This window comes from Trichosurus vulpecula, chromosome 3 (genome assembly GCF_011100635.1).
Source record: "Trichosurus vulpecula isolate mTriVul1 chromosome 3, mTriVul1.pri, whole genome shotgun sequence".
In the NCBI taxonomy this organism is placed as follows: domain Eukaryota; kingdom Metazoa; phylum Chordata; class Mammalia; order Diprotodontia; family Phalangeridae; genus Trichosurus; species Trichosurus vulpecula.
In genome coordinates this window covers 47,001,110-47,023,012 of record NC_050575.1, presented here as the reverse complement: position 1 = coordinate 47,023,012, position 21,903 = coordinate 47,001,110, and the positions used below count along the sequence as shown (strand labels likewise).

At 38.5% G+C, this 21,903-nt stretch overlaps 1 pseudogene and 1 gene segment (V, D, J or C); both read right to left on the bottom strand.

Moving 5' to 3' along the window:
- Window positions 1-1,843: 1,843 nt before the first annotated feature.
- On the bottom strand, window positions 1,844-2,286 carry LOC118841720 (annotated as a pseudogene).
- Window positions 2,287-20,215: 17,929 nt separating this feature from the next.
- Window positions 20,216-20,801, bottom strand: LOC118842026. The segment is given in 2 exon segments: window positions 20,216-20,613; window positions 20,697-20,801. Coding segments are annotated over 2 exon segments (444 nt in total).
- Between the last annotated feature and the right edge of the window lie 1,102 nt (window positions 20,802-21,903).

Below are 21,903 nucleotides of genomic sequence, written 5' to 3'. Positions count from 1 at the left end.
CTGTTTCTCCTGATGCAGTATTCTCCAGGTTCATTCAATGGAGGGATGAGATCTGTTTTACCTAAACATCATGGCTTCCAGAAGTTCAAGAAGGTGAGTTTCAAATCTTCATACTGTGGGTTGGAGGCCTCCAGGATAGCTGCTCCTTCTCCACACACTCTGTGCTGGTGTCTCCCATGGCTCTGTAGCTCCAACAGACTCCCATCCTGGAATGAGAGGCCTGGGCCTTGATCTTGGCTGTAATGGGTATTTCTGCCCTGGGCCTGTTCCTGCTCCAGTATTTCACTTGCCTGGCACTCTCATGGACTGGCATGATGGCTGATATCCTTTGCTGTTTCCAGTTGGTTTGATCCGGTGCCTTTCTGCTTGCCCAGCACTCCTGCCCCCTCAGTCTACTAGTGGCTTCTAACTCTCCCAAATCTGCTCAGATGCACTTTCTAGATGTATCTGACAGAATTTGTGATAGACCTCCAGTGGTTCCCTTCTTTCACAGTGCCATCTTGCCTTCAGCCCTGGGAAGCTGTCTTTTGCTTGAGATCTTTGGCTGGAGAATGGGACAGTCATTGACCCATCTTATTCTCAGCTTACCAGCCTTGATAATAGAGTGTTATCTTGCTTAGAGAAGTGTGCCTTAATTAACCTTTTTGTTAAATTTTGCCTACAACAATACTCAATAATTTGTAATATTTCATATAAATATTTTTGTGCTTAATATGTTAAAATGTCAAAGAATTTGCTTATTACATATATGACATGGAAATCACAAACAGAACACATGACTGCAATATGTGAGAGGCTCATTCACGAAGTACAGAAGGTCAAATCAGCAATAAGTATTTATTAAGCATTTAATTTGTTCCAAACACATTGCTATGCTAAGTCCTGGGAATATCAAGAAAGGCAAAAAATAGTACCTGTTTTTAAGGAGGTCAATCTCATTCAGAGAGACAACATGAAAATAACAATTATATATATACATAAATTAAAGTTATACACACACACACACATATATATATATATATATATAAATGTACATGCAGTGCAAAGGTACTGGAATTAAAGAAGATCAGGAAAGTAGAAGGGGGCAGGGGAAAATTTTAGGTGAGATTTGAAGGAAGTCAAGGGTGCCAGGAGACAGGGATAGTAGAAGAACACTTCCAGCCAGTGAAAACACATATAATAGAGAGATGGAATCTCTTGCAAAAGGAACAGCAAGGAGGTCAGTGTCACTGCATTGCTGAGTACATGGAAGGGAGTGAGGTAGAATAAGATAAGAAAGAGCCATGTTATTCAATGATTTAACAGCCAAATAGGATTGAATGTTTTATCCCTGAGATAATAAAGAAACTCTGGAATTTGGGGGAAATGGTCAAACCTGTGCTTTAGGAGGATAATTTTGATAGCTAAGTTTAGTATACACTAGAGTGAAGAGAGTACTAGGGCTGGGAGAACAACCAGCAGGCTAGCGTAATAGTCCAGGTTGAGGTGGTAAGAGGCTACCTCAGGGTGGTTGCAGTACCTGAGGAGAGAAAGGAGAGTATACTAGATATGTGATGAAAGTAGAATTGACAGGACATAACTACTGATTTAATGGGGTGCAGGGGCAGGGGTGAGAGTGAGCCATTTAAAACGATATCTAGCTACTGGAAAAGTTACTTCTTCTGGGACAGAAGAAAAAAACAACACAGGCCTTAAACAGAAATGGATCAGATTCACTTTACACCTGTTACTGGATCTATGCATTTTGTACTACTCCTTGCATCATGAACTCAGCCCCCTTCTGGACTCACTGGCACCTACCCTCAGGCAGAGGAAGTTTCTGTCTCCCTCACATTCCTTTTCCTCACGTGCCTCTTGCAAAGTAATACAAAGCTGTATCCCCAATATTAAGGGAATTCATCTGTAGATATAACATGCTGTTGTCATTATCTCTGGAGATGGTGAATTGACCTTTCACAGAGTCTGCATAGTATGTACTATCACCATCATTGTGAATTCTTGCCACCCATTCCAGTCCCTTCCCTGGTGCCTGGTGGACCCAATGCATCCATTAGCTGCTGGAGGGAAATCCAGAAGCTTTGCAGGAGAGACGCAGAGATCCTCCAGGCTGTCTCACATCTCCCCCAGACTCCACCAGGTGCACATCACACTGGATACCTGCAACACAGAGACATATAATTAAATTCAGTAGTGACATTAAGTCATTATTTCATATTGTCCCTCCTTCTCTATAAAACTACCTCGGAAAATGCTCAGAAGGAAAATCCAGTTCAGTCTAAATTTCATGATGGGTTCCTAGGTTAGTCCCTTAGGGCACAAAGAACTTGAGCTTGTCTCCCAGAGATACAGGCACAGGTTTGGAGCTGCTTTTCATCCTCGTAAGGAGGGACCCAATTTGCATATCTTGCTCTATTCAAAAAGAGGAAGAACAACTTCTTCCTCCCAGTGAGAAGTCTCTTTCCTGAACTTCAGAGAGAAAGCTCTCCTAGAGCTGGTTCCAAAGCACTGGAGAATGCTGATGACTCTGAGGCTCCCAGAACTGATGGTTTTGACTCAGTGTCAGTCACCCCACATCACTTCAACAAGTGGACCACATGTAGTTGGCCTTTCTGTGTACATAATAAATTTCTACCTAATCTTAATCCCATTTCTGATTGTCAAAGCTCCTCAACCATCTTCCATTTCCAATAACCAACAGATTGAATCTGTTTTATGAATCACTTTCTTCTGAGGGTATCTTGTCCTGATCCTAGGCACTCTACTGCTTCCTGAGTCAATTTTTTGTCTCTTTTTACCTAGGATTACATGTCACCTAAATTATTTACCCATAGTCCCAGTGATAGTCACACATTGTATTTCTAGGAACAGCTCAAATTCCTTGTTTCAAGGTTGATAATAAGAAAATTATGAATCTCCTCCAACAAATACCTTGCCTCTCAGAAAGATATATCCTGTTTGATGGGACAGAGAAACTATTATCCTCTGTGGCACTGACCTATTAATGTGATTTATGGAGCAAGAATGGCTCAGAGTTCTGTGAGATGATTCTCATATTTTAAGTACCATTCTCATTACCCAGAATATCTAGCTCTGCTGCCACCTGAAGAATATTTAATGTATACTCAGGAACATGTTTCCATTCTCACTTCCACATTCTTTTCTTTAGAAGAAAGATATATAATTTCAGAACCCTAATCCTTTTAGAGATATGTATCTAACGTTCTTTCTGAGATCATAATTTTTTTTCAAAGACAACTCATTGGGGGAAAAAAAACAGATAAAAAGCCACCAATGGCTCTCTTAACCACCAATATAGCTATGGAGCTTTCATCATAAAGCACAGAGTCTGAGCCATGTGTATTTGCTTTCTCTTCTCTGTTATTGTTATTTCCTGTTAGGTGGTTCCTTCTTACTCGATTATTTACCTAATTAAGGATAACATAATACAAGAGAGTTGTGAACAGAGTTGACTACTATAAAAGAAAAAGGCTTAGATTGGTACTCTTAAAGTGCTGAGCCCATAAATCATTGTTTCAGATATGCTAGTAAAAGGGTCTTAGGCTTTTAAACTTTTCTCATTTCAGACATTAAATGTCTCTCTGTCCTATTCACAGATAGTAAAAGTTGCGAAACTTCGGAGTGTCCTATTGTGTTGGCAACCAAAAATGGGCTCCTTAGCACTTAGTCAACAATTGCCCTTGACTAGTTTGGCTTTTTCCCCTGAACTGAATGCTGTTTGTATGTTGGACTGGAGTAAGCTTGTCGGCCCCTTCACCTTGCTTCCCTTGCTTAAGCTGATGGAAAGAACCTGTGCTTTCCCGGTCAACCCCTTCACTGTGCTTAAGCTGATGGAAAGAACCTGTGCTTTCCCAGTCAACCCCTTCACCTTGCTTAAGCAGATTGAAAGAACCTGTGCTTTCCCTGGCGTACCTTACACCCCCGCAGAAGCTGGATGGTTAAAAACAGCTTCCGTTGGAGCCAGAGGCTGCTATAGCTACAGCCACAGCCGAAGCTGAAGCAGGAGCTGCCAGTAGCAGAGCTGACCTACGGGAGGAAGCTGAACAAGGACTTGAGGCCAGTGGGTAATCTTTTTACCATAGAGGGGGAAGCATGATTTTGTTTTACACCATCATGCTTCTCTGTAGCCTCCTGGTTACTCTTGTAAGGCGTACTTATTGGGCCTGGAAGCTTTTGATCAATATGTCAAAATGGAGATGCTGGTTCATGGGTTGGTTACTGTGGAGCCTAAATATATGCTTTGATTCTTCTGCCTCCTACTTTGAGAGTTTCTTATACCCGGCAGTTCCGAACCTTTCAGACATATATATGATCCTCTTTGAGATTATAAACTCTGCCCTCCTAATACACCTATTCACTGTTTATTGAGCAAATATAAAGAAATGTTCATATTTTTAACTCCCTTAGTTAATATGAACAATTCTATCAACCTGAGAGTATCTGAAGTATTTGCTCATATAATAAAGACAACTGATGGCAAGTGGGCCAGATCTAGATAACCCATGTCCCTTCAGTTGATATGAAAAAGCAATCTAGCCAGTTCTATTTTTAAGAGTCACCTCTGCTGTTAGGAGTTGAGCTGAGAAGAAAAGCAACCCCAGGAAATACCATTGTAAAAACTGCCTGGCAAAGACATCATTCCCATAAAAAGCAATATTTTGACTATTACAAATAACCAAATTAGGTAACTTGGGGGGCAGAGCCAAGATGGCGGCCAGAAAACAGGGACTAGCATGAGCTCCCCACTGAGTCCCTCCAAAAACCTATAAAAATGGCTCTGAACCAATTCTAGAGCTGCAGAAACCACAAAACAGCAGAGGGAAGCAGGGCTCCAGCCCAGGACAGCCTGGATTGTCTCTGGGTGAGGTCTATCCCGCACAGAGCTGGGAGCAGAGTGGAGCGAAATGGAGCAGAGCCCAGTGTGACTGGTGTGTAACAACCAGACCAGAAGCCAGGCAGAGTGTGCCCTAGTGCCCTGGATCAGTGAGCTGCAGCAGTTACCAGACTTCTCAACCCACAAACACCAAAGACAAGAGAGAAGGTTAGTGGGAAAAGCTGTGGGAGTGGAAGGAGTTCCTGGTTCGGCTACCGCCCCAGCAGCAGCAGAGGTGGGGCAGCTACAGAAGTACATTTGCAGTTGCTTCCAGCCCCAGGCCCACCTGGATGGAGGAATTAAGTGGCGGATCAGAGCAGGAGTGAAGAGCCTGCTAAAGATCTAAGTCTGGGTTGGGGGTTCTTGGGTAAAGAGGAGTGCTGGTGTGGCAGAGCTGGTGAATTCCCCAAGTGTGGAACACAGTTCTCTTAACTCCACAAGCAGTCATACACCACTGAAATACTCAAGGGTCAAATTAGTTGGCTGGGAATATAGCCAAGCAGCGAAATGCACCCAGATTCAGTCTCAGACTTTGGATTCTTTCTTTGGCAACAAAGAAGACCAAAACATACAACCAGAAGAAGTCAACAAAGTCAAAGAACCTACAACAAAACCCTCCAAGAAAAACATGTACTGGTCCCAGGCCATGGAAGAGCTCAAAAAGGATTTGGAGAAGCAGGTTAGAGAAGTAGAGGAAAAATTGGGAAGAGAAATGAGAAGGATGCAAGAAAACCATGAAAAACAAGTCAATGACTTGCTAAAGGAGACCCCAAAAAATACTGAAAAATATACTGAAGAAAACAACACCTAAAAAAATAGACTAACTCAAGTGGTAAAAGAGCTCCAAAAAGCCAATGAGGAGAAGAATGCCTAGAAAGGCAGAATTAGTCAAATGGAAAAGGAGGTCCAACAGACCACTGAAGAAACTACGACCTTAAAAATGAGATTGGAACAAGTGGAAGCTAGTGAGTTGATGAGAAATCAAGATATTATAAAACAGAACCAAAGGAATGAAAAAAATGGAAGACAATGTGAAATACATCATTGGAAAAACCACTGACCTGGAAAATAGATCCAGGAGAGATGATTTAAAATTTATTGGACTACCTGAAAGCCATGATCAAAAAAAGAGTCCAGACATCATCTTTCAAGAAATTATCAAGGAGAACTGCCCTGATATTCTAGAGCCACAGGGCAAAATAGAAATTGAAAGAATCCATCGATCGCCTCCTCAAATAGATCCCCAAAAGAAATCTGCTAGGAATATTGTCCCCAAATTCCAGAGCTCCCAGATCAAGGAGAAAATATTGCAAGCAGCCAGAAAGAAACAATTTGAGTATTGTGGAAACCCAATCAGGATAACCCAAGATCTGACAGCCTCTGCATTAAGAGATTGAAGGGCTTAGAATACAATATTCTGGAGGTCAATGGAGCTAGGATTAAAACCTAGAATCACTTACCCAGCAAAACTGAGTATCATGCTTCAAGGCAAAATATGGACTTTCAATAAAATAGAGAACTTTCAAGCTTTCTCAGTGAAAAGACCAGAGCTGAATAAAAAATTTGACTTTCAAACACAAGAATCAATAGGAGCATGAAAAGGTAAAAAAGAAAGAGAAATCATAAGGGACTTACTAAAGTTGAACTGTTTTGTTTACATTCCTACATAGAAACATGATGTGTATGATTCATGAGACCTTAATATCATAGTAGCTGAAATGAATATGCATATATATATATATGTTTATGTATATATATATATATAAGTGAATGTTCATGTATGTATATATATATATGTGTGTGTATGTATTTATAAAGAGAGAGAGAGCAGTGGGTGAGTTGAAGATGAAGGGAAGATATCTAAAAGAAATGAAATCAAATTAAGGGATGAGAGAGGAACATACTGAGAGAGGGAGATAAGGAGAGATAGAATGGGGTGGATTATCTCACATAAAGGTGGCAAGAGGAAGCAGTTCTGTGGGAGGAGGAGAGAAGGCAGGTGAGGGGGGAATGAGTGAATCTTGCTCTCATCAGATTTGGCCTCAGGAGGGAATACCATACATACCCAATTGGGAATCTTACCCCACAGGAAAGAAGAGGGAAGAAGATTAAAAATAAATGGGGGGGATGATGGAGGGGAGGGCACATGGGGGCGGAGGTAGTCAAAAACAAACACTTTCGAAAGGGGACAGGGTCAAGGGAGAAAATTCAATAAAGGGGGATGGGTTGGGAAGGAGTAAAATATAGTTATTCTTTCTCAACATGAGTATTGTGGAAGGGTTATACATAATGATACATATGTGGCCTATGTTGAATTGCTTGACTTCTTAGGGAGGGTGGGTGGGAAGGGAAGAGGGGAGAGAATTTGGAACTCAAAGTTTTAAAAACACATGTTCAAAAACAAAAAAAAAAGTTTTTTGCATGCAACTAGAAAATAAGATACACAGGCAATGGGGAGTAGAAATTTATCTTGCCCTAGAGGAAAGGAAGGGAAAAGGGGATGGGGGGGGGGAGTGGAGTGACAGAAGAGAGGACTGAATAGGGAACAGGGCAACCAGAATATACATCATCTTGGAGTGGGGGGGAGGCTAGAAATGGGGAGAAAATTTGTAATTCAAACTTTTGTGAAAATCAATGCTGAAAACTAAATATGTTAAATAAATAAATTTTAAAAAAAAGAAATACACTGAGTTACTCAAAGAAAACAACTTTGCTTGCCAACACAGTGTCAAATGGTTTAGTATAAGAATCTTGTGTGATTTGATCAGTAGAAGTGATATTAAAGAAGAGCTATTGGCATCTGTTTTTTTAATGTACCATTAAGGATCTTGGGCATTTACATCTGGCTTGCTGCTGAAACCTTCCTTACATGTTGTCTGTTCCATTAGAATGTGAGCTCCTTGAGAGCAGGGATTGTTTTACTTTTCTGTTTATATCCCCAATGCTGAACATTGTACTTTGTACATGTCAAGTACTTAACAAATGTTTTATTCTTTCATTTCTCTTCTTTATGTTAAAATAAGAAGAGTTTATCTCTGATTAGTCCTCTGTGCTTGCTGGCTAATACTAATATTTTTATGTTATTGCATTTGCATTTCAAACTTTTTATATGACTCTGTTGTTTTCATAAGGTTAATTTTCCCCTTTGAAATATAGTGCTCAATTTTGCTAAGTAAGTTAATCTCAATTTTAAGCCTACATCTTTTGACTTTTGGAATCTCATATCCTAGACAACTCTATGTTTTCAAAATCTTGCATAATTGTGATTCGGACTGCTTAATACCTAAAGTGTTGATTTCTGGCAAATTGCAGTATTTTTACTTTGAGCCTGTAATTGTGGACTTTGGTTATATTGTTTCTTGGAGTTTTCATTTGGTGGTATCATCCTGGAGGTGATTAGTGAATTCTTTCTATTTTCTCTTTTACCTCTGGTTCTAAGAGTTCTCAGCAGTTTTCTCTAATGAGTTTTTTAAAAATTATCTAGGCTCTTTTTCTAGTCCAAAGATGCTTAAATTTTCTCTCCTTGATCTGTCTTCCAGGGAAGTTGATTTTGACATATGACACCTTATATTTTCTTCTGTTTTTCGGTCTCACAATTGCTTTAGTATTTCTTGTCTCCTGGGATGACTGGTTTCTATTTGGTCCATTCCAATTATTTAGGAGTCTGTTACTTAGGTAAGATATTGTAGCTATTTTAAAAGCTTTTAATTCTCTTTTCAATTTTTCTTTCCATTGTCTTCATGTCTTTTTAAATCCTGCCATTTAATTAATTTTTTAAAAAATCATATTCAAATGTTTTTTAACTACTTGTTTCCTCTTTTCCAGAAATTCTAGTTGATCCGATGCAGGGTGAACTCCTTACATTCCGGCACGGAAAGATGATATTTGTAACTCATGAGACCTGTCTCAGTATTAGGGTAGTTTAAGGGAATATTCATTATATATAGGCAGAGGGCACAGGGAGAGTTGAATATGAAATGATGATATCCAAAAAACAAAATTAAGAGGTGAGAGAGGAATATATTGGGAGAAGGAGAAAGGGAGAGACAGAATGAGATAAATTATCTCACATAAAAGAGGCAAGGAAAAACTGTTATAATGGAAGGGGAGGGGAAGAGGTAAAAGAGAATGAGTGAACTTACTCTTTTTGGATTTAGCTAAAGGAGGGAATAACATACACACTCACTTGGGTATCTTACCCTACAGGAAAGTAGGGCGTAAGGGGATAAGGGATGATGTTAGAAGGGAGGACAGATTGGAGTGGGTAGTCAGAAGCAAACACTTTTGAAAAGTGACAGAGTCAAAGGAAAAATAGAATAAATGGGGGTTGGGATAGGATTGAGGGAAATATAGTTAGTCTTTCACAAAATGCCTATTGTGGAAGTGTTTCACATGAAAACATATGTATAACATATATTGAATTGCTTGCCTTCTCAATGGTGGTGGGTGGTGAGGGAAGAACGGAGGTAATTTGGAAGGCAAAGTTCTAAAAACAAATGTAAAAAACTGTTTTCACATGCAACTAGGAAATAACATATACAGCCAATGGGGCATAGAAATCTGTCTTGCCTTACAAGAAAATAATGGGGAACAAAATGGAGGATGAGTGGGGTGATAGAAGGGAGGGTAGACTGGGGAAAAGGGCAATCAGAATGCCTGCCCTCTTGTGGTAGGGGGAGGGGGGAGCAGAGAGAGGGGGAGAAATTTAGTAACTCAAAATCTTGTGGAAATGAATTTTGAAAATGAAAAATAAATTAATTAATACTAAAAAATACAAAAATAAAACCCTAAAGAACTTTCTGTCACACTGAGAATAAGCCATGTTGATGATGAAGACAGTGTCCATCCTTCGACATCACTCCGATTGTTCTCAGTACTAAGAGAATGCTTTTTCTCTATTTCCTTATATTTTCTGTGTCAGTCCCTTCCTATTTCTGGTCAAGAAAGTACCATAACTCTCCCTCATCCTTGATTTTGAATTGAATCTGCTCATGGGTGACTTTTTTTCTTAGTATCTCTGTCCCTGTCCCTGGGCTCCTATGTTTCCTTCTGGGGCCCTAGCTTATTTTTAGAATTGGAATCCACCTGTTGTTTACTTCTAGTACCAATCATGTTCTCTCATATTCCTGTTTTAGTTAGAGGACATGAGGCATGAAATGGACAGGAGAGTGAACAAGGCTTCCATTGTATCTGTAGGCATCATATACTGTTTCTAATAGAAGTCCCTTGTATATGGTATGGGAGGCACAGAGTTCTCCTAGAGGTGCATGAATTTGTCTTCTCCATTGTCAGAGGTAGAGAATTTTGGACTGAACTTCTGAGTGGAGGCACCACTCTCCTTCCTCATTGTTCTCGAGTCTAGCATAGCTATGTCCTAAAGAAATAGAGTATCTTTTCCCTGCTTTAATCTACCTCCTCTTTCTTTTCTACTGAGCAGGATATGAGGTAGGTCAATGCTCTTGTTCCATAAGGGATAAAGGGTGAAGATGGGAAAGTAAGGGTAGGGGATTTATGAGGTCCATTAAGAACTTTCCAAAAAATAAATTATTTCCTTATCTGACATTAACTTTGTGAAATCTTGCATAATGGAAATAATCTGAATTGTGCGAATTGTTCATTTTTTCTTCCCTGGCATAGGACTTGTATTTTTATTTTTTGCCATTGCTTCATAATCTTTCAAAAAAGATGAAAATTCTATACATTATATAGAATATAGATAAATTTTACAAATAGATCTTTTCTGCTTTATAAATTTTCTTGGAGATATAGACTTGGCAGTGGTATTGCTGGATCAAAGGGTATACTTTTATGGTGGCCAAGAACTTGAAACTGAGAGGATGCCTATCAATTGGGGAATGGCTGAACAAGCTATGATATATAATTGTGATAGAATATTGTTGTGCTATTAAAAATGACAAGTCTGACTTCAGAAAAACCCAAAAAACTTTATTGAACTGATGCAAAATGGACTGAGCAGAGCTACTATAATGTTCTACACTGTAACAGCAACATTGTGTGATGATCAGCTGTGATAAACTTAAGCTGGCTGAATTAGGGAGTCAGAAAGGAAGGCAGAGAGGGAGAAAAATTTGGAACTCAAAATCTTGTAAAAATGAATGTTAAAAACCACATTTACATGTACTTCGAAAAAATAAAATGTTATTATATGCAAAAAATAATAAACACATTTTTAATGCTCATCAACATTTGTCAGTAACAGAATATCCACATCAATGAATACATGTTGAATACTGAATTGGTGACCAGAAGTGGAGTTTGGTTACTATGACACCCAACACAGTTTTTTTTCATTAAGGTTCCATAAGTTGAATAATCCCTTTCCAAGATGTTAACCACAATGACTACATGAAAAATCTTTTCTAAACATTTCTGTCATAGTGCTAGTGGAGTTCCTGGAAGGAAGTGCTTGATTGCTGTTGAGTGCAGGAAGCCCAGGCACAATGGTGGGAGGGCATCTGAGATGAGTAATTACAACTTCCTTACTTTTAAAAAGTAATTTAAATAATTTAAGTAATTCTAGCAAAGTTTACCCATTTGCTTTAATAGTTTGGGACTATATTGGTCAGTCAATCACTAGAAGCTCCTCATATTCATCCTCAATTCCCTTCATACTTCAAAGCCCCCAAATCCTCTCAGGCTGATTAAGGAAATTCCTTACATCAGCTAAAACTATAAACATTTCTTTATACTTGCTTACAAGTTGTGAATGGGATGCTTTAGTCCCTATGTAAAAGTATGCTTTATGCATAATGCATGTGATATCACTTTATGAATACAATACTGAGATTAAAATGGGTCCCATATTGTTTTCTTGTTGATCTTATTTACAATTAATTGATTATATCCTGTAACTGACTACTTAGTCATGGCTCCATGTCTCTGAATGTAGTTCAGAATTCAGCTGACCTAACTTTTCAAATCCAGTCCTCTAGATAACCACTGCTCTATTCTTGTCTAAAGAAATTCTGCTAACCTTGAGGGAATATGGCTTGCCATAAGGGAATTGGGCAAAATATCTTTGCACCACCAAACTATCCTTCAAGAATATCCAGTTAGCTGTCCAAAGAAGACTAAGCCATTATCTTGAAACTTGCAAGCGTACTCAGTTAATAACCACTTGTGAGTCACAGAAAGAACTGGTCTTAGGTCTCGTTCTGAACTTCCAAATAACCATGTTGTTCCCCTACACCTCAGCTGTGTAATCAGTCCTGTTAAACTGAAGCCCTTGATGTCACCTGTTAAGTCACATTCCTTGTTCTCTACTCACAGAAATTCATAAAAGGGAAGCTGTCTTTTGCTTGCGGTCTTCGGCTGGAGAATGAAAACAGTGATTGACCCATCTTATTCTCAGGTTACCAGCATTGAAAAGAGAATATTGTCCCACTTAAAGAATGTGCCTTGGGGGCGGAGCCAAGATGGCCGCATGAAGGCAGCATCTTACCAGAGCTCTCTCACAAGGTCTGTCAGATTCCCATAAAACAGTGAATTTGAGCAGATTTGAGAGAGTCAGAAACTGTGAGCAGTCTGCGTGGGGCAAATTTCTGAGCCGGGAGAGTCTGAAAGGCTGAAGGCACGAATCTGTAGGCTCAGAGAGTGCTCAGAGTGGGGCATGCGGAGCGGCTCCAGACCAAAGCAGAAGCGGCCCGGCAGGGAAATACATGTGGGAGACAGGCTGGGAGAAAGCTGGGCACCCAAAATTGGCAGAGATCCCTAGGCCACCCAACACAGAACGGCAGTCTGTGGAAATGAGGAGAGGCAGTGCAACACCACCGGCCTGGAAAACTCCAACTCCTTATGCTTACAGCCCAGAAACTCGGTTTCTTGAACTTCTGGGAGACATAAAGGCCAGGTAAACAGCTCTAATCCCTCCCCCCGTCACCCAGAGAATTCCTCGGGGGAAAAAATTGAAAGCTGGAACAGAGGAGAAAAAAGTGGGGCTTCAGAGGACAAATAGTAGAAACTCTTTAGTCTCAGAGGGGCAGAGTCGGCAGGTGTCAACACCAGCAGCCCAGACATAATCTTGCTCCCCCAGGGGAAGTGCCAGACATCAGCTTAAACAACAAACAGCTGAGACCATTGCTGAAAAGCAAGTGATGGAGAGCACCCATAGGGAGTGAGACGCCAGGGAGCCAGACCCCTCCACAACACCTCAGGAAACTGAAGGCTATAATTCTAGACTCAAAATCCCCAGAATAAGAAAGCTGGGACAGAGAGCCCTGAGCCACATAGGAAGAAATTTGTTGTAATGCCAGGAAAAGGCAAAACAACAAACATAAAGAAGAATACAAAAAAACTGAGGATAATAGATTCTTTTTATGGAGACAGGCAGGATCAACATACCAATATGGAATAGGACAGCAATGACAGTATAGATGTGTCTGACACCTCAAAAGGTAATATGAACTCGTCTCCAGCCCAAAAAGTATTGCTGGAAGAGCTAAAGGAGGATTTTAAAAACCAAATTAGGGAGCTAAAAGAAGACGAAATCAAGTCCCTAAAGAATAAGATTGGTGAAATGGCTAGGGAGATACAGAATCTAAAGAGAGAAAATGACACCCTGAGAGGTAAAATCAACCAATTGGAAAAGGAGACTCAAAAGCAAAATGAAAACACTAACTCATTAAAAATTAGATTTGAGCAAGTGGAAGCTAATGAATATATGAGGCACCAAGAAGTAATAAAGCAAAATGTTAAGAATGAAAAAATAGAAAAGAATATTGTGAAATTCCTGATTGGGAAAACAACTGACCCGGAAAATAGAACCACGAGAGACAATTTAAGAGTTATTGGTCTACCGGAAATCCACGATGAAGAAAGGAGCCTTGACAGTATCTTCGAAGAAATTATCAAAGACAACTGCCCAGAGGTCCTAGAATCTGAGGGCAAAATAGTCATTGAAAGAATTCACCAATCACCCCCTGAAAGAGATTCCAAACTGAAAACACCAAGAAATATTATAGCTAAATTTCAGAACTATAAACTCAAGGAGAAAATACTGCAAGCAGCCAAAAAGAATAAATTCACATATCGTGGAACTACAGTCAGGATCACGCAGGATCTCTCAGCTTCCACGTCAAAAGACAGGAGAAATTGGAATATGATATTCCAAAGGGCAAAGGAGCTGGGACTACAACCAAGGAACAACTACCCAGCAAAACTAAGCATAATTTTTCAGGCAAGGTGATAGACATTCAATGAAATAAGGGAATTCCAGACCTTCCTAATGAAAAGCTCAGAACTCAATGGAAAATTTGATCTCCAAATACAAAACTCAAGAAAGACATAAAAAGGCAACCAGGGGGAAAAACCCCACAAAACTTATTAACCAATAAGGGCAGGTTGTTTCCATGTTTATGTGGGATTATATCATCTTATGTATGTTTTATATATATATATATATATATATACATATATATATATATATATATATATTTACATATATATGTCAGTCTTGAGAATGGTACAGCTATTATGACAATTGAAAGGGATATACATAGTTTGTGAATGCCTTTATAAATTAACTGATGTAAAGTTATAAAATATAAGTAAGAGATATAAAGGGAGGGCCATGAGAGAAGTGGTAAGGAGGTAGTAGAAAAGGGTAAATTACACCAAATGAAGTGGCACAAAAACATATTATAATAGAGGGAAAGAAGGGAGTGAGAAGAGCAGTATTTGAACTTCACTGTCACCTGATCTAGTTCAAGAAGGGAATAACATACTCTGATAAGTTTAGAAATCTAACTTATCCTACGGGAAGTGGGAGGGGAAGGGGGGAAAAAGGGAGGGGCGTGGTCAGAAGGGAGAGGAGAAGTAGCAAGTGGGTAACGGTAAGATAAGGGAGGGGAATAAAGAGGGAGGGTAAACAGGGGTAGGCGACGGTAAAAAGCAAAACTTTGTTGAGGAGTAGAATGGGAAAGGGAAAAATAAAAGCATAAACAGGGGGAATTAGGATGGAGAAAAAGACAGATATAAATCATAACTTTGAATGTGAAGGGGATGAACACGCTCATAAAACAGAAGCAGATAGCAGAATGAATTAAAAACCATAATCCTACAATATGCTGTTTATAAGAAGGCTGGAGTAAAATATATTGTGCCTCAGCTAAAGTAATAAAAGCAGGTGTAGCAATCGTAATCTCAGACAAAGCAAAAGTAAAGACAGATTTAAATAAAGAGATAAGGAAGGACATTATATCCTGCTAAAAGGCACCATAAACAATGAAGCAATATCATTGCTTAATATATATGCATCAAGTGGTAAGGCATACAAATTCTTAGAGGAGAGGTTAAGGGAGTTACAGGAAGAAATAGACAGCAAAATTATAATATTCGGTGACCTCAACCTCCCCCTTTCTGAACTTGATAAATCTAAACTCAAAATAAATGAAAAAAAAGTTAAGGAGGTAAACAGAATTTTAGAAAAGGCAGATATGATAGACCTCTGGAGAAAACTGAATGGGAATAAAAAAGAATATACTTTCTTCTTAGCGGTACATGGCACATACTCAAAAATTGACCATGTACTCGGGCATGAAAACCTCACAATCCAGTGCAGAAAAGCAGAAGTAGTCAAAGCATACTTTTGAGATCATGATGCAAGAAGAATCATTTTAATAAAGAACCATGGAAAAATAAGCTAAAAACTAATTGGAAACTAAATAATTTAATTCTAAAGAATGAGTGGGCCAAAGAACAAATCAGAGAAACAATTAATAACTTCATTCAAGAGAATGACAATAATGAAACAACATACCAAAACTTATGGGATGTAGCAAAAGCAGTTCTTAGGGGAAGTTTTTTATCCGTAAATGCTTACATGAATAAAATAGGGAAAAAGGAAATCAATGATCTGGGCATACAGTTAAAAAAGCTAGATAAAGAGCAAATTGAAAACCCCCAATTAAATACCAAATTAGAAATACTGAAAATCTAAGGAGAGATTAATAAAATTGAAACCAAGAAAACTATTGAATTAATAAATAAAACAAAGAGCTGGTTTTATGAAAAAAAAACAATAAAATTGATAAATCTTTGGCCATTTGATTAAAAATAAGAAAGAAGAAAACCAAATTACCAGTATCAAAAATGAAAATGATGATTTCACCTCTAATGAAGAGGAAATTAAAATAATAATTAAGGAATTGTATTGCCCAATTGTATGCCCATAAATTTGACAACCTTAGAAATATGTATTAATATCTACAAAAACATAAACTGCCCAGGTTAACAGAAAAGGAAGTAAAATTTCTTAATAACCCCATCTCAGAAAAAGAAATTGAGCATGCCATCAATGAACTCCCTAGGAAAAAATCTCCAGGGCCAGATGGTTTTACATGTGAATTCTATCAAACATTTAAAGAACAACTAATTCCAATACTTTGTAGATTATTTGGGAAAATAGTTGAAGAAGGAGTCTTACCAAATTCTTTTTATGACACAAATATGGTACTAATACCCAAACCAGGTAGAGTCAAAACAGAGAAAGAAAATTACAGACCAATTTCTCTAATGAATATTGATGCAAAAATTTTAAATAAAATATTAGCAAAAAGATTGCAACAACTCATCACGAGAATAATACACTATGGCAGGAATAATTCCAGGAATGCAAGGCTGGTTCAATATTAGGAAAACTATTAGCATAATTGAACATATCAACAACAAAAGTAGCAGAAACCATAGGATCATCTCAATAGACACAGAAAAAGCGTTTGACAAAGTACAAAACCCATTCCTATTAAAAACACTAGAAATCATAGGAATAAATGGAACCTTCCTTAAAATTATAAATAGCATCTACCTAAAACCATCAACAAGCATTATTTGTAATGGGGATAAGCTAGATGCATTGCCAATAAGATCAGGGGTGAAACAAGGATGTCCATTATCACCCCTACTATTCAATTTGGTACTAGAAATATTAGCTGTAGCAATGAGAGAAGAAAAAGAAATTGAAGGAATTAGAATAGGAAAAGAAGAAACTAAATTACCACTTTTTACAGATGGTATGATGACTTATTTAGAGAATCCTAGCGAATAAAGTAAAAAACTACTTGAAATAATAAACAACTTTAACAAAGTTGCAGGATATAAAATAAACCCACATAAATCCTCAGTATTCCTATACATTACTGACAAAGCCCAACAGCAAGAGATAGAAAGAGAAATTCCATTTAAAGTTACTGTAGACACTATAAAATATTTGGGAGTCTATTTGCCAAGAGAAACCCAGGGCCTATATGAACATAACTATGACACACTTTTCACACGAATAAAATCAGATTTAAATAAATGGAATAATATCAGTTGCTCATGGTTATGTCGAGCTAATATAATAAAAATGACAATTTTACCTAAATTAATCTATCTGTTCAGTGCCATACCAATCGAACTACCAAAAATTTTTTTACTGAGCTGGACAAAATAATAACAAAATTCATCTGGAAAAACAAGAGGTCTAGAATATCTAGGGTATTAATAAAAGGAAATGCTAGAGAAGGTGGGCCTAGCCATACCAGATATTAAGCTGTACTACAGAGCAGCAGTCATCAAAACTACCTGGTACTGGTTAAGAAACAGGGGTGTGGATCAGTGGAATAGGATAGGTACACAAGATGGAGAAGTCAACAACTATAGCAATCTAGGCTTTGATAAATCCAAAGAGGCCAGCTTCTGGGCTAATAATTCACTATTTCACAAAAACTGTTGGGAAAATTGGAAAATGGTAGGACAGAAACTGGGCATAGACCAATATCTTACATCATATAACAAAATAAAGTCAAAATGGGTTCATGACTTAGGAGTAAAAACTGATACTATAAGTAATTTGAGAAAGCAAGGAATAGTTTACTTATCAGATTTATGGAAAAGTAAAGAATTCATGACCCGACAAGAGATAGAGAGCACTACAAAATGCAAAATGGATAATTTTGATTATGTCAAATTGAAATGTTTTTGTACAAAAAGAGCCAATGCAACAAAAATTAGGAGGGAAGCAGAAAATTGGGAGAAAATTTTTGCAACTACTATCTTTGATAAAGGCCTCATTTCTAAAATATACAGGGAACTGAGCCAAATATATAGGAATACAAGCCATTCCCCAATTGAGAAATGGTCAAAGGATATGAACAGGCAGTTTTCAGAGGAAGAAATTAAAGCCATCTACAGGCGTATGAAAAAATGTTCTGGATCAGTACTGATTAGAGAAATGCAAATCAAAGCAACTCTTAGATACCGCATCTCTCCTGTAACATTGGCTAAAATAACAAAGCAGGAGGATGATAAATGCTGGAGAGGATGTGGGAAAATTGGAACATTGTTACATTGCTGGTGGAGTTGTGAGCTGATCCAGCCATTTTGGAGAGTAGTTTGGAACTACGCCCAAAGAGCCACAGGAATGTTCATACCCTTTGACCCAGCAATACCACTTCTAGGGTTGTATCCCAAAAAAAATCAGACAAGAGGGAAAGGGACCCATATGTACAAAGATATTTATAGTGGCTCTTTTTGTGGTGGCCAAGATTTGGAAATCAAAGGGATGCCCATCAATTGGGGAACGGCTGAACAAGCTGTGGTATATGAAGGTAATGGAATACTATTGTGCCATAAGAAATGGGGATGATACGGACTTAGTGACAACCTGGAAAAACTTACACGACATAATTCTGAGTGAGCAGAGCAGAGCCAGGAGAACATTGTACACAACCACAGATATATGAATTCCGTGAGAACCAACCCTGGCATAATTCGCTCTTCTCAACAACGCAAGGTGCAAGGACAACTCCAGGGGAATCACGATGGAGAATGCTATCTTAATTCAGAGAAAGAACTGTGAAGTTTGAATGCAGATTGAGGCACACTACATGCTTGCCTTTTTTCTTCTCTTTTGTTTTTGTTTTTGGGATTTATTCTTTTTCGGTTCTGTCTCTTCTTTCTCATGATTCATTCTGTTGGTCATAATTCTTCTCCACAACTTGACTAGTGTTTAAATTAATTCAATGCGAAGTTATATGTGGTAGTTATATGAGATTCCATGCAGTCTTGGGGAGGGGGGGGAGAAAATCTGGAACTCAAAATTATGTAGAACCGTGTGTGGTAAACTAAAAATTAAAAAAAATTGAAAAAATTGTTTTTACATGTAACTGGGGAAAAATAAAATACTAAATAAAATTTTAAAATATAAAGATAAAAAAAGAATGTTCCTTAATTTACCTTTTGTTAAATTTAACATAAAACACTACTCAATGATTTGTTATACTTCATATGGATATTTTTGTGCTTAATGTGATATAATATCAGAGTATTTACTCATGACATATATAACATGGAAATCACTTCTCAGCAGTATGGGAGAATCTCATTCAGAAAGGAACAAAAGGTCAAATCAGCGAAAAGTATTTATTTATTAAGAACTTACTTTGTGCAGTGCACAGTGCTATGGTAAGTACTGAGAATATAAAAAAAGGCAAAAAATAGTACCTGGTTTTTAGAAAGTCAGTCTCATTCAGAGAGACAACTTAAAAATAATAATTACATCTGTACATATATATATATATATATATACACACATACATTATAATTATAAATATATGCAGTGCAAAGGTACAAGAATTAGAGAAGATTAGGAAAGTAGAAGAGGCAAGATTTGAGGTGAGATCTGAAGGAAGTCGGGGGGCAAGAGGCAGGGATGTGGGGGAAAATTATTCCAACCAGTGAAAATACTTATGGTAGATAGACAGAATCTCTTGTGAAAGACACAGCAAGGAGGTCAGTGTGGCTGAATTGCTGAGTATTTGAAAGGGAATAAGGTAGAATAAGACAGGAAGTAACCATGCTGTGGAAGAATTTAAAAGCCAAATAAGATAGGATATATTATTCTGGAGTTAATAATGAGTCTCTGGAATTTTGGAGAAATGGTCAGGCAGGCCTATGCTTTAGGAAGATAATTTTGATAGCTGAGTAAAGTACAGACTGGAAGGAAGAGAGTACTAGGGCTGGGAGAACAACCAGCAGGCTAGCATAATAGTCCAAGTTGAGCTGGTAAGAGGCGACCTCAGGGTGGTTGCAGTACCTGAGGAGAGTAAGGAGAGTATACTAGATATGTGATGAAAGTAGAATTGACAGGAGAGATTGAATAGGGTGTGGGGGTGGGGGTGAGAGTGAGCCATTGAAAATGATAGCTAGATACTGGAAAAGTTGCTTCTCCTGGGAGAGAAGAAAAAATAACAAACACCATAAATAGAAATGGTTCAGATTCACTCTACACCTGTTACTGGATCTAGGCATCCTGTACTGCATGCATCATGACTTCAGGCCCCTTCTGGACTCACTGGCACTCTCCTCCTGGCAGGGGAAGTTTCTGTCTGGTCTCACATTCCTTTTTCTTACTGTGTCTCTTGCACAGTAATACAAAGCTGTATCCCCAGTGTTAAGGGAATTCATCTGTAGTTGTAACATGCTGTTGCCATCATCTCTGGAGATGGTGAATCGACCTTTCACAGAGTCTGCATAGTATGTACTACTACCACCAGTGCTAATTCTTGCAACCCATTCCAGTCCTTTCCCTGGAGCCTGGCGGACCCAATGCATGTAGTAGCTACTGAAAGTAAATCCAGAACCTTTGCAGGAGAGACTCAGAGAACCTCCAGGCTGTCTCACATCTCCCCCAGACTCCACCAGCTGCACATCACACTGGCCACCTGCAACACAAAGACATTGCATTAAAGTCAATAGTCACATTAAGTCACTATTTCATAGTGTCCCTCCTTCTCTATAAAACTACCTTGGAAAATACTCAGAAGGACAAGACAGTTCAGTCCAAAATTCATTATGACTTCCTATGTTAGTTCTCTAGGGCACAAAGGGCTTGAGCTTGTCTCCCAGAGATACAGGTACAGGTTTGGGGCTGCTTTTCATGCCAATAGGGAGGGGCCCAATTTGCATATCTTACTCTATTCAAAAAGAGAAAGAACAGGTTCTTCTTCCCAGTGAGAAGTCTCTTTCCTGAACTTCAGCAAGAAAACTCTCATAGAGCTGGTTCCAAAGCACTTGTTGATGACTCTGAGATTTCCAGAACTGATGGTTTTAACTCAGTGTCAGTCATCCCACATCACTTCCACAAGTGGAGCACATGTAATAGGCTTTTCTGAGTTCCTAATAAACTTCTAACCAATGTTAATCCCATTTCTGATTTTCAAAGCTCCTCAACCATCTTCCATTTCCAATAACCAATAAATTCATTCTGTTTTGTGAATCACTTTTTTTCTGAGGGTCCTTGGTGCTGATCCTTGGCACTTTACTGTGTCCTGAGTCAACGTTTTATCTCCTTTTACCTAGGATTGCATTTTACCTAAATTAGAATCTCTTGTGAAAGAAACAGCAAGGAGGTCAGTATCACTAGATTGCTGAGTATTTGGAAGGAAAAAAGGTAGAATAAGATAGGAAGGAGCCATGCTATGGAAAGATTTAAAAGCCAAATAAGATGCAATATTTTATTCTGAAGATTATAACAAACCTCTGGAATTTGGATTCCCTAAAGGGAAATGATTTTGACAGCTGAATTTAGTAGGGACTGGAGTGGAGAGAGTACTGGACTGGGAGAACAACCAGCAGGCTAGCATAATAATCCAGGATGACGTGGTAAGAGGCTATCTCAGGGTGATCCCAGTTATACTCACATATCGCCTTTCTAGGAACAGCTCATATTCCTTGTTTCACTCCTCTAGGTGAAAAAATTGAGTTAGGAAAGTCACAGTTCACAATAAAGAAATTGCAAGTCTCCTCCAACAAATACCTTGCCTCTTAGAAAGACATGTCCTGTTTGATGGGCCAGAGAAACAATTATCCTCTGAGACACTGACCTGTTAATCTGATCTATGGAGAAAGTATGGCTCAGATTTCTACAAGATGATCCTCATATTTCAAGTACCATTCTCATCATCCAGAATATCTAGCTCTGCTGCCACCTGCTGAACATTTAATTGTACAGT